The sequence below is a fragment of the Octodon degus genome, unplaced genomic scaffold (genome assembly GCF_000260255.1).
Source record: "Octodon degus isolate 3935 unplaced genomic scaffold, OctDeg1.0 scaffold00312, whole genome shotgun sequence".
In the NCBI taxonomy this organism is placed as follows: domain Eukaryota; kingdom Metazoa; phylum Chordata; class Mammalia; order Rodentia; family Octodontidae; genus Octodon; species Octodon degus.
In genome coordinates, this window is record NW_004524888.1 from 605,388 (window position 1) to 621,136 (window position 15,749).

The 15,749-nt window shown below is 50.6% G+C and overlaps 1 protein-coding gene across 2 annotated transcripts; it reads left to right on the forward strand.

Annotated features, from left to right (window-relative positions):
- The first annotated feature begins 1,642 nt into the window (after nt 1-1,642).
- On the forward strand, nt 1,643-15,068 carry Card19 (caspase recruitment domain family member 19). 2 transcript variants are annotated; one of them, XM_004647557.2, is made up of 6 exons: nt 1,643-1,819; nt 8,640-8,782; nt 12,563-12,716; nt 13,988-14,047; nt 14,236-14,307; nt 14,767-15,068. In XM_004647557.2, exons 1-6 carry the CDS (start codon nt 1,813-1,815, stop codon nt 14,880-14,882), a joined length of 552 nt encoding a protein of 183 aa, XP_004647614.1. In that variant the 5' UTR covers nt 1,643-1,812; the 3' UTR covers nt 14,883-15,068. The 2 variants fall into 2 exon arrangements, with proteins under 2 accessions (XP_004647614.1, XP_023563580.1); XM_023707812.1 differs by lacking the exon at nt 13,988-14,047 and having other exon boundaries at nt 1,644-1,819.
- Nucleotides 15,069-15,749: the final 681 nt, after the last annotated feature.

The window sequence follows — 15,749 nt, forward strand, 5'->3', positions numbered from 1 at the left end:
GTGGGTGTTTTATATAACACAGAAGCATATTTAGTAAAAAAGGGTATACAGATGAATGTCCATTTTGTATCTGTGTATTCAAAGTGGTTAGGATAGATATATAGGTACATTCTCTTAATGAATAGAGTGATTTGTTCTAATGGTGTTTGTAAATAAGATATCATGTCCTCATCTTGTACAGCAATTAACCACTAGGAAGGATGTATGCAATGTGTTAATTATTGAAACTGTCCTACCAATTTGATTTGAAACTGTCTCATTGCTATTTGTTTATCAATAAAATTATGGAAAAAAAAGTATATTTAGTTCATGAATTTGGAACCTGGCTACAGCATCTCAACATCTGAAGGACTTTCTTGTTGGATTTATGGCCTGGAAGAAACCATCACAGGGTGAGAGTGAACAGGCTCACTTTTATAATAAAGCCACTCCCACGATAACCCATTAATCTTCAAATCCAGAACAGATTAATCCATTTGTAGGGGCAGAATCTTAATCACCTCTTAATCTTCTCACCTAGTCACACCTAAAAATATCTCATGGTGAAGAGATAAATTTCAACATTAAATTTTTGTGGGAACATTGAAACCCTGGCGGTTGGTTTGGTCCAATCCCCCTTACTCTTGGTCTCCTCTTAGTAACATTTATGCACCGGGCTCCCACCCATGATGAGTGGTGACAGCAGAGGGGAGAACTGAGGCGAAGAAGCACATGGAGCCAGAAGGGAACCCCCATAACAGGCTGTCAACAACGTCTCAAAATACTGTGCTAATGAGGATACTGCAGACACAGGTAACCAGGCACCTGAGCAACAATGTAGGCTGCGAGCACCTGCTCCTCCTTCACCCCAGGTGTCCATTTCTTAGCTAACACCAGACACATTCACATCCTGTGGGTCTGGAGGCTTCCTGTGCTGAGCTGCAGAACTGGAAAGGCCAAGACTACAACAGGGGGAGCAGAAGGAAGGTGGGAGACTTTCCCGAGGTCACCCATTTCATAGTCCTGGAAAGTGAGCTCAGGCAGCTTAACCAACTTGCATAGTTAGGACCACAATTACCAGGCCAGAATCTGCTTTGCACATGCGGGAACCGGTAGGGGCTGCACACTGTTGAGCCCCAACCTGCCCCTGGATTAGGGGAGTGTCACAGTCCAGGCAGGCCTATCCTCCTTGGGTAAGGCCTGGGTGGGGACTACTGGATGCCTACCTGCCTTTTGCCACATGTGTGACCTCTAGTGTGACCTTGGGTAAATCACACACCTCTGCTATTCACTCTCCCTATCTCGGAGGTAAGGGCGCGGTTGCCCAGGGCGGAGCTGCGTGGCTGACTCAGAGAGGCCAGCACGTAAACTACAGGGATTTCCCGCGGGACACCAGCGGGGTGGGGCCGAGGGTGCGCAGAGAAGGAGGGAGCGGGACCCGGAGGCGCGCGCCTGCTGCTGGGCAGGCTTGCTGGGGGCGGGACTCAAGAGAGAGGTGGGGCGCGGCGCTGCGGCCGGAGGCAGGGCCCCCGGGAGGCGAGGCAGCACCAAGCGCCGAGGAGGCCCGTTTCAACTGAGGGGCGTGGCTTCGACGAGCCAGCCGAGTCGGGGGCGGGGCCTGGTGGGGAGGGGCGGGGCTCCGTTAGGGGTGGGACTTATGGCTGGCGACACCGTCGTAGCGGCCTGGCGGAGCCTAGCGGGAAGGGGCGGGGCCTAGCGGGAAGGGCGGGGCCTAGGGCCGACCCGCGGGCGGCGGTCACCGGAGTCGGTGGGCTGGCTGCAGGACGGAGAGGCTGACAGCGGTGACGGCGGGGCGGCGCCTTGCCTGCCGCCATGACAGGTGGGCGCGGGGCCAGTCTGGCGTCCAGAGCCGAGTGACCTTGGCCGTCTGCTGGCGGGCTTGGCGCGGGGCGCGGCAGGGCTGTGGCAGCAGGTGGTGGGGTCTCCGCAGCTTTGCGGCAGGGCCGACTGGGGCGCGGGGTCCGGGCAGCGGACTGAGGCCGCAGGTGAGCTGCGGCATAGGTGCGCCCCGCGGCGGCCGGGTCCCTGCATTTGTGGGTCGGGCAGCGGCGGGGATGGGCTGAGGTCTGAGAGTAGGAAGTGGTGCTCGTGCGCTGCGGCGAGGCTGGCACGGAGATGCTATGCACATCTCCGGAACCTCGACGAAGAGGCGGGACGGCACTGCGTGCCTGGGAGGCTGTGGTGCTCCCAGACTCCACCGCCTCCGTTTCCTCGGGGGCCCACGGGACCCCAGCCGCGTGCACCCCCTGTCCTGGAGGGGCCTAGCGCAGTCGGAGCAGTGACTGGACCCCCAAGGCTGTTGTGCTCCATCACCAACCACCAGCCTCGCCTCTCTGGTCTGAGAATCTATCCATCCTCTTTTTGATGCCAGCTAAGCAGGGCAACCCTGTTCCATGGGCTTTGCACTTTGAAAGGAAGACCTTGAGGGTAGTGGGCCACATCTTCCTGAGGGTCTCTCTGCCACCAGTGGCAAAAGTCACCTGGGGTGACCCAGGGGAGTAGGGTGGCCCCATGAACCTCCAGTCCACTTTCCTCTGTACTCAGGGTCTCATAGAGGGGAACCTAGTGCTACCAAGCCAGAGGAGATCCCAGGTGCCACCAGTTGCCCTATGTCATCCTTCCAAACTTATTTGTGGCTGCCATTTCTGAGCATCTACTGTGTACCAGGCCCTGATGTGGGCACTTCTGGCCCTGAATGGAGACATGTGGACCCACATGTCTGTGGATGGATGCAGAGACAGAGTTCTCAGATGGGACCAGGCCACTCTGTTGCCCAATGGTAGAGGCAGAATGAGACCTGGCCCATGCATGTCTGTCTCCTGCCTAGATCCCTAATTCCCCAGCTTCTTTAGAGAGATCACGACAGTGTGTTCAGAGATATGTTGGCCTCCAAAAGCCCATCCCAGGGCTAAGTCTGAGGCAGCACAGCCAAGGCGGACAAGCTATCCCAGACTTCTTGTATAAAGAGAGCTTCCAGCTAGAAGGCACAGCCACACAGGGGCCTTCTAGGCTCTGACTGTGGTGCCTGTTTTCTTTGTTGCATACTCACTGGTCCTCTCAGCATTTCCCACAGACTTTCTTTTGGGGATAGGAGATGGAGATCCAGGCCTACAGAGTCAATGGCCAGCCCTGCAGGGCTGCAGATGTGTGGTCCTGGGCTCACTGCCTCTCTTTATGGACTAGGATCCGCCTCCACCAGTCCTCTGTGCCAGTGAGCACATGTGCAAGGCAGTGCCTGCAAACACTGAGTACAGTGTTTGTATAGAGCATGTGCTCAAGAAGTGTCCTGTCTCAGGTGCTGTGAAGTAAATGCTCTTAGCCAAACTGGGTTCTGGGACAAGAGAGGCTTTTGGAAGAAATTCTGGACCAAGGTTGATGCCCAACCACAGCAGATGGACCTGCGAGACTCAGGACAGCTTTGGGGAGGAAAACAACCAGCTGGGCACAAATGAGTCAAGTATTCTCAGATTGGGGCCTGGGTGCCAGACAGTGTGGCAGATTGAGGGCTGCAATGGAGGAAAACGGGATCTTAGGAGCTGAGTGAGGGCAGGTGGGGCCAGATGGCTCAGGAGCCCCAGCGCCAAGCTGAAGGCTTCAGTCTGGGTTGAGGAGGTTCAGGTAGGGGTGCCGAGGGTGGAGTCCATGCTCCTGGTGCCAGCTGGGAGAAAGGGGGAGAGTGTGGGCTTGGTGAAAGCTAAAGGGTTTTGTGCAGAGCCATCCATCCTTTATCCTGTGGAAACAGTTCTGGCCTTGTTTACCAAAAGGCCCTGGCACAAGGCGGGGTCCTTGCTTGCGTCTTTTTGTGCTTCCTAGTGGCTGCCTGTATGTGGTTGGCATTTGCAGCTCACTAGAACTGCAGGAAGGCACAGCCCTGGAGCCACACAGCCTGCCTCAGCCCCTGGGTTATGCTGCCCTTGCCAGGTGACTCAGGCCTGCTGTGACTCATGGCTTGCGGGCAGCAGAGGCCCAGCTGGCCCAGCAGCTCACCAAGTGGGAGGAAGCTGCTTCATGGCACTGGGCACTGTTCACCAACAAACAGACCTCACCCTTAGGCCTCAGATCAGCATCCATTCATTCAGATCTTACTGTGAGCTCAGCCCTGTGCACATATGTGATGCACATTGGGAAGACAGTGCTAGACAGGCAGCCTTGGTCTTGCTGCTGCTGGCAGGGAGTGGGCCCATGCACCCTGTTACACAGGGGACTTGTATGCTATATTGACTTATGTGCTAAAAGAGAGGCAGACAGTCTGGATGTCAAGAGTTGACCCCACCCAGCTGTGACTAGGCTCTGACCTCTGGTCTGCCACTTCCTGCCTGGCTGTAGTCTTAAATAAGTACTTTATCTTCTTGCTGTGCCTCAGTTTCCGTATCTGAAAATTGGGGTGGTAGTTGTGCTCACATAGCTGAGCTGGTAGAAGGATGTTGGTTGTAGGTAGGCATAGTCTACCGAATGCCTGGAACATGGGATTGCTCCTTGAACTCCACTGGGCTCATCTTAGCTCTTCAGTGAGGGACACTGCAGGTGCTAGAGCCAGACTGCTGTTACCATACCTGGCCATGAGGACCTGGGAGGCCTGAGAAGGACAAAAGCCTTAGAGTCAGTGCCCTAAGGATGAAGCCAGAGGAGAGGCCACTTTTTCCAACATGATAACCCTATGTTGTAAAAGATCTATCTCCTATAAGTGTGATCTACTAATGAGCACAGACACTTGTTTTTAGTGAACAGTTTGATACATGTGTTTACCTATGAAGCTGTCAGCCCAGGCAGAATCCAGACAGAAGGGTCTGTCACTCAGAAAGGTCTTCTGTGACCCTTTTCAGATAATTCCCCCAACTCAGGTTAATCTGCTTTTTGTGACCTACAGTATTTTTTTTAAATCAACAATTGGAATTTTCCAAGTAGATTTTCTTCTTCTTCTTCTTTTTTTTTTTTTCTTTTTGGCAGAACTGGGGATTGAACTCAGGCCCTTGCGCTTGCCAGGGACGTGCTTATTCCACTGAGCCATCTCCCCAACCCCAGATTTTCTTCTTAATGAATAGACATCTTGTTATTTCTATATTTATTCTTTTACTGTTTTTATTGATTCTTTTTTCAAGACAGTTTAACTGTGTATCCCACACAGGCCTCAAACTCAATCCTTCTGCCTCAGCATCCCCGAATACTGGGATTAGAGCCGTGCACCACCACTCCTGGCTTTATTACCTTTTTATTTTTGAAACAGTCTTATTTTGTTGCTAGGCTGGTCTTGAGCTCTTGGGCTCAAGCAAACCTCTTGGCCTCAGCCTCCAAAGAAGTTGGGAGTATAGGCACATGTCACTGTGCTCGGCTCCAAGACTATTTTTAGAGCAGTTTTAGTTTATAGAAAATGGAGCAAATAGTGCAGAGGGTCCTGTATATTGCTATCTCTATTATTTTAGCATGTTCTATTAGTGCATTATTATTAGCTGAATGTCAGAGTTTACATTAGGGAGTGTACACTCCCTATATTGTACATTCTGTGAGCTTCAACAAATGTATGTCTTTTTTTTTAAATTTTATTTATTTATGTGTGTGTGTGTGTGTGTGTGTGTGGCCAGCTCAGCCCACCAGGGGGTGGGGCTGGCTGGCATGTGGTGCTGGGGGATTGAACCGCGGTCCCTGTGCTTTGCTAAGCTTGTTCTAAGTAGGTGCTTTAGACCACTGAGCCATTTCACCAGCCCCCAAATGTATGTTTTTTATTCACCACTATCATACCGTATAGAAAGATTTTGCTGTCTAAAAATTCCCTGAAGCCTGTTTACACATTCTTTCCTCCTCCTAGTCCAGCAACCACTAATTTTATTGTCTTCCTGCTATTGCCTTCTCTGTAATGTCAGATAATTAGAATCGTATGGTTTGTATGACTGATTTCTTCCACTTAGAAATATGTATTTAAGACTTCTCCTTGTCTTTTCAAGGCTTAATAACTCATTCCTTTTTAGTGCTGAATTCATTGTGTAAATGAGCCATAACATATCTATGCATCTTTATTGTGGTTAAGTATGCAAAACATAACATTTACTGTTTTAATCATTTTGGTGACACTAAGCACTTGTACAGTGTTGGGCAACCATGACCACTACTCATTTCTACAACCTTTTCATCATCCCAGATAGCAACTTCTTGAATAGTAACTCACCTTTCTTCCTCTCTACTCAGCTCCTGGTAGCATTTATTTTACTATCCCTATGAATTTAACTATTCTTAGTATGCTATATAAATGAGATCATCTATTCTTTTGTGTCTTATTTATTACACTTAGCATATGTTTGCTTGCTTTTTTTTTTTTTTTTTGGTCTTTTTGAGACAGGGTTTCACTGTGCAGTTCAAGCTGGCCTTGAACTCACTTTGTAGCCCAGGTTGGCCTTGAAGTCATGGTGATCCTCCTGCCTCAGCCTCCTGAGTACTGAGATTATAGGGATATACCAGATGCATATACTTTTTGTTTTTGTTTTTTTTTTAGTACTGGTAATTGAACTCAGGGCCTCACACTTGCCAGGCAGGCACTATGATGCTTATGCTTTCAAAGTTATCCATATTGTAACATTCATGTGTCAGAATTTCTCCCCTTTCTGGCTGAACACCATCCTGTTGTACACATGTTTTACTGCATTGTGAAAATCCATTTACCTATGAGTAGTTATTTGCATCTTGTGCCTATTTTGAATAATATTGCTAGGAACACTGGCACACTGGTGCCTGAGTATCTGCTTTCAGTTCGTCAGGTATATATGTGCCTAATGTGAAATTTCTGGGTCTTGTGACAAGTCTGTGTTTAGGTTTTTGAGGGTTCCCATCCTCTTTTCCACAGTGGCTACAGCATTATGCATTTTCACCAATAGTGCACAAGAGTTTGAATTTTTTTACTTCCTCCCTAACACTTTAAATATAGTTATCCTAGTGAGAATGAAGTGGTATCTCCCCCTGGTTTTGATACGGACTTCCCTAAAGACTAGTAGTTAGACATCTGTTTGTATGACTATTGCCTCTGTGTGTGTGTGTGTGTGTGTGTGTGTGTGTGTGTGTGTTTTACTGGGCATCGAATCCAGGGCCTAACACATGCTAGGCAAGCACTGTCCACAGTTCTTTTTTTCTTTATTTTATTTCATTTTATTTTATTTGGTGCTGGGAATTGAGCTCAGGACCTTGTGCTTGCCAGGTAGGCACTGTGCCACTGAACTATATCCCTGGCCCAGCTCTTTTTATTTTTAGTTTGAGGAAGAGTCTCAATAAGTTGCACAGACTAGGCTTGATCTTGCAACTTTATGCCTCAGTCTATGTTTATAACTGTTTTAATTATTTAAATCTCAATATTTAATTAAGAATACTATATATATTCTTAGTGAATTAACTCTTTGAGTTATTACTTACATGGAATATCTTTTTTGCACCCTTTTACTTTTGACCTAATTATGTCTTCAGATTTAAAACAAGTCTCTTGTAGATAGTGTTTTCTGTATGTCTTGTGGCTTTTTGACCTTAATTCCTTCCATTACCATTTTCTTTGATGTTGATTTTTTTTGTAGTCATACGTTTTTCTCTTCTCATTTTTTATTTTTATTTCTGTTCTATAGATATCCTCTTTGTGATTAACATGAAGATCATACACCGTGTCGTAGGGCTCTAACAATCTAACTTGAATGGATACTATCTTACCCTCCATCACATGTATACAATATACTCCTGCACAGCCCCAGCCCGGGTGAGCCTGGAGCAACAGGACAGTGGCTGGAGCTGTGTGAGGCAAGGCCCCCATGCGTCCCCTGGGGTTCCATGCTCCCTCCTCCTGCCCACCGCCACACCACCCTCAGCTGGACAGACCTGTCTGTTTACAGAGCATTGATAAGGGGAAAATGGTGCAGCCATGGTGCTTTCATGGTGCCTCTGCAATGAGATAAAGAAAACTTCCTTGTCCTTTGGTAATGCTAGCCCAGGCCACACTGAGCCCTGTGTTCCTGCACCTTTGGTTGGTTGGTTGTTTTTTTAATGTATTTGGTACAGGGTCTCACTACGCAGCTCGGACTCATAGTGATCCTCTTGTTTTCAGCCTTCCCAATGCTACAATTACAGGCATGTGCCACCGTGCCCACACTCAGTGACCAGCTCAGTGCACCCAGGGGGAGGGCCATCACTGCAAGTGGTGCCAGAGATTGAACCCCCGTGCCTACGCTGGCCTAGGCAGGTGCTTAGTGCGCTGAGCTGTCCCACCGGCTCTATTCCTGCATCTTTGTGCTGGGGCAAGCTGGAAAGCCCTTGTCCCAGCCTTCTCAGAGCTGCATGTTGCCTCCCTGGGCCCCGCCTATTTCCCTATGGCCCTGAAGTAGCCCAGTAGAGGGCAGATTTTTCACCTCTGAAAATCTGCTTCCCATGATCAGCTCTTGGCATAGGAGAGGGGGCAGGAGTACAGCCATTTCTTTGCTTCTTCTGCCCAGGTGGGTTGGCAGGGTGGGGCAGTTCTCCCTGTGTGATACCCACCATATAGCGGGGATGTCCTAGTCCTGCAGGTACTTCCAGAGATTGTCTCCCTGCTGCAGGCATGGCCAGCACCATAGCTGCTGGTTTTGGTCCCTCTTAGGCCTGCACAGGCTCATGCCCTGCATTCCCCATATCTGTTCTAGATCAGACTTACTGTGACCGCCTGGTGCAGGACACACCATTCCTGACAGGCAAGGGGCGCCTCAGCGAGCAGCAGGTGGACAGAATCGTCCTTCAGCTGAACCGCTACTACCCACAGGTCCTCACCAACCAGGAGGCTGAAAAGGTGCTGAGGAGGTGAGGGTGGGTGTCTTGGTTACTTTTCTCTTGCTGCTGAGACAAAATGCCTAGCACCCAAAGCTAAGGAAGGAAAGCTTAATTTAGCTCACAGTCCGTGGAGGTTTCAGTCCATAATCAATTGGCTCCAAGACGGGGTGGCATGGCACAGGGTAATACTTCAAGGAGCAGAAGACAGAAAAAGCAGCAAGAGCAAAAGCAGTGGAGAAGCAAGCTTCTTTTTCTCCCTTATATTGTAAGCAGGCTATCCCACCTGGGTGTAACGCCCACACCATCTCCCAGTGCACACCATCTCCAAGTCCTCCTCTTGGAGAGGATGAGGATATTTACAAAGTAAGAACCCTGGCTCCCTGCTGAGCCCTTTAGTTAAACTTCTAAACTTCTTAAACTGATACCGTGTGTCAACCATTACAATCTACCCCTTGTCAACTTGGCAACCACAAACATTTCTCTAAACCAGTTTCCTGATACAAAGATATGGTTATTCTTAATATTTCACAACATGAACATTATAACACATATTTAACAAACTTTGAGAACCACTATTAAAGCAGTCAATATTATATTACATTAAAACCATAACGTTCTGTCCCTAGCTCCTAAGGACTCCTGCACATCTCTTTATGCAAAAGGCATTTAGTCCATCTGCAGAAGTTGGCCAAGTCCTAGCAGTCTCAGCATTGCTGAAAAGCCCAAGTCCTACGTCTCCTCTGAGATGTAAGTGAACTCTTAGCTTCAAGCCTCTGTACGAATGAAAAATTAGACACTTCCAACATTCAGTGGCACAAGAGGAACATTTTTATTCCAAATGTTACAAATGAGAATACAAAGGAATGGGATGAAAGCAAATCCAAAATCCAACAGAGCAAACATTAAGTCCTGTAGTTCCATGTCCTGCATCTGAGGCAGTCTAGCAAACTATGAGCTCCAAAGGGCTTGGATGGTTCCATGCCTTTGGCACTTCTGGTAGTTGTAGCTCCTATGGCCTCTCTCTAAGGCCCACTTTTCTTCCTCCTTGCAGCTTTCCTTAGACAATCCACATTCCTGGCCTTTCTGAGCTTCTGGGGTCTCCATTGCACCTTTGGCTTCTCCCTCAAAGCTTCATACTCTTCCCTCTCAGGGGTACACTGCCTGGCCTCCCAGACCTTCTTAAACTGAGGTGGAAGCCCCATAATTCCTGCATTTTTCATGCAACCATCCCCACGTGCCAAGGTCTGCTGCAATTTGGAGTAGTAGCCAAGCTTTCCTCTCTCTTGGCTGTAAGAGTCAAGGGCCTGGATCACTGGACACTCAGAATCCAGTTCTGAGGAACAAATTTACTATGCTGCCACTACTCTGGGACATGGTGCTCTGTAGCTTTCTCCTCAAAGCAAAGTCACTTTTGCAGTTTTGAGGTTGCAGAGGGTGGAGACTTGCTGCTTCTTGTGATCCCCTCAGGCCATCTTTTATATTCTCTGTTCCTTCTCAGTGCTATCTTTGAAGTCCGTAGCTTTGCTGGAGCTTCCTTTCTGGCCAGACTCAAAATGATTTAAATCATCCTGCTGGGCTCTTCATTCTCAACATAAATTTGGCTAAAAGCCCCCAACAATAACCATACCACTGCCTCAACATTCGATTGCCTTGAAATTTCTTCTGCCAAATTAGTCTGCTACCTTTACTCTCATTCTCAGGCAAATTCTCCGAACATGAGCAGAATGCAGACGTACTTCCTACCAAGTCATGACATTCGTTATCTGATACCGCACACACCTTTTGGGTTCCTTCCTTCCTGGGCTAGGAGGAGCTGGCTTCTGGCCCTGGTTCATCTCAGGGAATGGCATACTTGGTGTCTCAGGGTAGCTCGCAGGTGACACACCTGAGCCGGGCTGTTGGGTTGCCTGAGCTTAAAGCTGTCTCTGGAGTGGCTCAGAATGGGCCCAGGTCTGTACCTCAGTTTCTTCATATGGCATCATGCCTGCTTGTCCCCGCTAGAGTTGGTAGGAAGGTTCCAAGAGGCAACCCATGGCAATATGTGACATCATACAATAGCACATGACAGTACACAAACAAGAACAGTAGAGAGGGCTGAGGAGGGAGGGGTCAGCAGTCCAGGCCTGATATCATCCTATGCCACAAAGCAGCTCTTCATCTGCACCTTCCAGAGGTCAAAATGCTTCTTTTTTCTTTTCACTTTCTCCTTGTCTGTGGGTGGGAAGGCCCAGTCCATCCAAGGTGGGCAGCAGCTGCAGGCAGGCAGTATTGACTGTGACCCACAGCCAAGCTGGCCCTGCAGTGATGAGGGAAGCTGGTCTCACTAGGAACCTTCGTGGCCCCATCTGTGGAATGGACACAAAAACCAGGCAAATGGCTGCCCACTCCTTTCTTCCCCAGATTGTCCCTGATCCACACTATAGCCCTACAAATAGACATGGTCCTCACCTTGCTTTATGGAGCATGCTACTGAGGCCCAAGATGCTGTCCCATGTTCAGGGTCACCAGTCTCCAGAAGTCAAGCCATACCCTGGCCTCTCAGGGTCTAGACACTCTGGCAGGCCCTGCTGCAGATGGAATTCCAGATGCACTTTCTAGTTCTGTCCCAGGTCTCTTCCTGCCCAGCCTTCCAGACTGGGGGACCCTAAGATGGCCCTGGTCTCATGGACTCTGGGTGAAAGAGTTGGGCACATTCTTCCCCAAGCTTCAGCTTCTATTCCAAGCCACCTGCTCCTGGCCATGGTCACCAGGACTAGAGGGGCTAGAGCTGGTTTCCAGGGCCCACCAGGCCTTTGGGGTCCAGGTATTGTCCCTGGCCTCCTCCCTGTGTGAATCCCTTCCTTCTTGGAGCTGTGTTTTCCTCACATGACGTAGTGATCACAGTACAGGGATATACTGAGGTTTGGGGTCTTTCTGAGGACAGGCTAGTTGGTCAGATGCTGCCTGTGTTGTGAAAGTCATACTGTGACTTCAAAATGATGGGCTCAGCCAGGCTTGGGGTCAATACTTGTAAATCTCTGCTACTCAGGAGCTGACCTAGGAGGTAAGAGTTTGAGACCAGCCAGGGTAACATAGTGAGACCCCATTTCAACAAATAAAGAATTGATGGACTTAAATCAATCTCAGTGCAATTAGAAGTCTACTACATGATTATTTGGAGGGAAAAATCAGATGTTTATGTAGGGCTGCAGGGAAGCTCCTGCAATTCATTGGTTTGTTTTGCAGTTTTCAAGTTAGTGTGTCCTGCCACCAGGGGACAGCACCACGCTACTGCCTCCTGGTCCCTGGCTCGATGTCAAGTGCACTGGTCTTACAACCAGCTTCTCTGTAAATGCATTGAAAGAGCCAACTTTTCCTCAAGTAATTTTTTAAATATCTGGATCTCTTTCCTATAAACTGCAGAACAACAGAAGTGATCCCTTATGTCATCCCCTCACTAATTCCCTATGAGACCCTACCTTGTGCATTTATTATTTCCCTTCTTACCGATGGAAAAATGTCTCAGAGGGTTGAAGTGACATACTGGAGTCATGGAGGAAGCCATGCCAAGTCCCACCATCTAGGGTGCTGTCCCCTGCCCCGTGCTTTCTACATGACCTCTCCAGCCTCAGCTTCCCCCTCCCATGCCACAGGGATGAGAAGCCATAGTGCTGTGGCTGCTGGCTGTGGACAGGGTGTCTAGGGTGTCTGGTGATGCATTGTGCACCTGGAGAGGATGCTGAAGCTGGGTCCTGGGCCCAGTGCCCCATCCTGACCTGTAGCCACCCCCCAGCCTGCTCTTCCTCCCTCCTGCTCCCAGTTCCGGAATCCCAAGGCATCACTGCGCGTGCGGCTCTGTGACCTCCTGAGCCACCTGCAGCAGAGTGGTGAGCGACACTGCCAGGAGTTCTACCGAGCCCTGTACATCCATGCCCAGCCGCTGCACAGCCACCTGCCCAGCCGCCACCCCCTGCGTAAGTCTGTCCCTGGCACCAATGCTCATGCTGGGCTGGGGGTGCCACATGACTGCTGACAGTGAGGATGTCCTCAGTTCCCATTCTGACCTGGGTGTCTTCTGTGTCTTGTCCTTCCCTAGGGACATTCCGTGGCCTCAGAAGAACATGTAGGCATGCAGGCCTTACACTGTGTCTCTGTCTTTTCTTCTGTCCTCTCCCTTCAGTCCCTTGTTCTCATGCCCATTTTCACCCTGAGGTTGGTGTCTCACACATCTGGTTCTCCTTTTTTCACTCTCATCACTATGGGAACTTCATTTCCATACTGATACCAGCCCTGTCTTTAGCACCATATGGTGCTCCTGAGGCTGCCCCAGCCTGGAGTTACCCGAACTCACAGTGGACACCAGGTGGTGCCCCCTTCTGCCACATCCCACCTATACACATGCACACATGCATGCACACACACCCCGGAGAATTTCTATAGTGTCCTTGAGTGTGAGTGCCTGGTCGATCTTGTATATCATGGTTTAGAGGATCCTGTCCCCAGGCAGTACCCCCCAGGCCTCAGGAGATGTGTAGGTCTCAAAGGTTGGGGTCTTCTGAGCTTCTAAAGCCAGAGAAAGCACTGCAAGCCTGGGGTGCTGGCTTCATTCTGAGGCCTTTGTACATGGGGTCCTGGGAGGAGGGGCTGCTGTGTCTGGCCACAGGGATGAGCCCAAGACACTCAGCCAGGCCCCTGATCCTGCGGAAGCATCCCTATGCCACAGGATGCGGTGCAGACACCTGAGGGCAGGTAGATAGGCCCTCACTGCCTGTAAGAGCTCCATGAGTCTTCTAGAACATAGCTAAGGCCGCCAAGGCACAGGTCTCCTGGTGGCAGAGCACCTTGCATGGCTCCTAGGTGTCCAGCACCTATCCAGAGGGTACAGTTATCTGGGAGGTCTGGGGAGAAGCTCACTACCCAGCTGCATCCTGAGTTGTCAGGATGATGCAGTTGACTTTCAATGGTGGATATTCATGCTGCCCTTGAGGTCTTATGGCCAATGGGAATGATGGCCCTTGATGTCACAGAAGGTGGACTAAAGGAAAGGCCCCAAACCACAGGCTTCCCTCAACCCTGACATTATTTTGCCTGTCCTGGCCATCCCAGCACCTTGAGGTGGCCATGCAAGGCGATATGAGGGCCCAGCAGCCTTGGGAGGTGTAGGTGGCTTTGGGTTTCCCTGGGGGCCATCACCCTGCTCTGTGGCCCAGCCCACAACTAACAGTGCTCTGTGATTCTGTTCCAGAAAACTCAGATTGTACAGAGCTCGACTGGGGCAGCGAGAGCCACGGGCTGAGTGACAGGGGTAACGGGCAACACCCCTACCGCCTCCCTCTCTCCCTCCCTTTCTTTCTGTCTCTCTTCCCCCCAGGGCTCTTCTCTGCCCCAGGGGCCTCTCCATCCCCTGTCGGGCTCCATTCCTGGCTTTTTGTTGGTGAGAAGCCCTCTGTGCCCACTGGCCTCATCCTCATTCTCCTGCTTATTCCTCCCCAGGAACCATGAGCTTCTTGGCAGGCCTCGGCCTGGCCACTGGCCTTGCCCTGCTGCTCTACTGCTGCCCTCCAGGTGGGTGCTCCACCACCTCCGTGACCCACCCATGCAGCAATAGAGAAACAGAGAAGCTGAGTGTGTGCAGCCGGCAGCCTTGGTGGCCACTGTTTCACAGTTACTCTCCAGAGAGGAAGGGCTCCAGGAGTTAGAGAGCCACACGGATCAGATCTCCAGCTCTAGAACCTGGGGTCTTTGTCCCCATTGTGTTGCAGGTCCTATGTGTAGGCAGCCATCAAGGCCATGTAGTTTACAGGCCCTCTTCCCTGTGATGCCCAAGTTTGTTGTGCTGGGAAGGCCTCCAAATGTTGGTGCAGTGTGCATGCAAAGGCTGCACGCGAGTCACTAATTGGGGCTGCAAGCTCCAGGGTCTGAGTGGGAGGGGCTGTGCCAGGGCTGACTTGTTCCCAACCCAAAGGACGTGGCGAGTGCAGATCAGAATTTGCTTATGTAACCCTTCCTTCCCCTGTGTGCCAGACCCCAAGGTGCTGCCCGGGACCAGACGCATCCTGGGCTTCTCAGCCATCATCGTTGATAGGCACGTCAGCCGTTACCTCTTGGCCTTCCTAGCAGATGATCTCAGAGGGCTATGATGGAGCCACATGCTGGGCCTTACTGACTGCACAACCAAAGAGCCGCCCCTCTCCCCGTCCGATGCCCACTGCAGGGCCAGCACCACTTTTTCTAACTGTTTCCTTTTCATTATTTATAATTTCTCTGCAAGGCACAACACCTTCACCCTACAAGGTGCTTGATGATAATAAAAGCTGAGTTCTTTTTGTCTGACTTGCTGCCTTATGATAGAAGGGTGACTGTGGCTGCTTCAGCTGGAGCCAGGTCCCTGGGTGCCCCTGGCCTCGCCCAGGCCAGCCCTTGCCTGCCTATGCCAGGTGTCCTCTCACACTGTCCCCTTCCCTGCAGATGTTCCTCCCACACCATCTCCTCCTGTCTCAAGCCCCTCCCATCTCAGATGCCCCCTCTGTCCCCTCCCCTGCTCTGCCTCTGAGCCTTCCTCCTGTCCTTGATGGTTCCCAACACCTGGTGTGCCTCTAGCTTCACAGGCTGAGGCAAGAGTGGACTGCTATCACCAGCCTGGCAACTCCATGAGGCCCTGGCCTGGGCATCCCCAGCTCTCTGGGAGTCTAGGTTTGGGGCACTGGTAAGTGCTGCAGGTTGGGGCATCTGAATGCCCATGCGTTAACTTCATTTCCAACAATTCCAGAAGGTTAGAACTATAGTCCTTACTTTTCTGATGGGGACACTGAGACCCAGAGGAGGGGCCACTGTCTAAGATCACTCTGCTCTGCTAGTCAAGGGGAAGATGGGATGTTAGGTCAGGGCCAAGTTTCATCCACCTTGTTCCTGTACTCTTCCTGTGACTGTCTGAGTTACCTCCACCCCCACCCCAGCACCCTTCCCTAGGCCTCTGGGTCACTGTCCAGTCCTTTGGCCCCACATAG

Coding starts and splice junctions, on each gene's coding strand:
- Card19 (XM_004647557.2), top strand. Junction 8,783..12,562: donor CCAACCAGGAGGCTGAAAAG/GTGCTGAGGAGG, acceptor TCCTGCTCCCAG/TTCCGGAATCCCAAGGCATC. Junction 14,048..14,235: donor CCACGGGCTGAGTGACAGGG/GTAACGGGCAAC, acceptor ATTCCTCCCCAG/GAACCATGAGCTTCTTGGCA.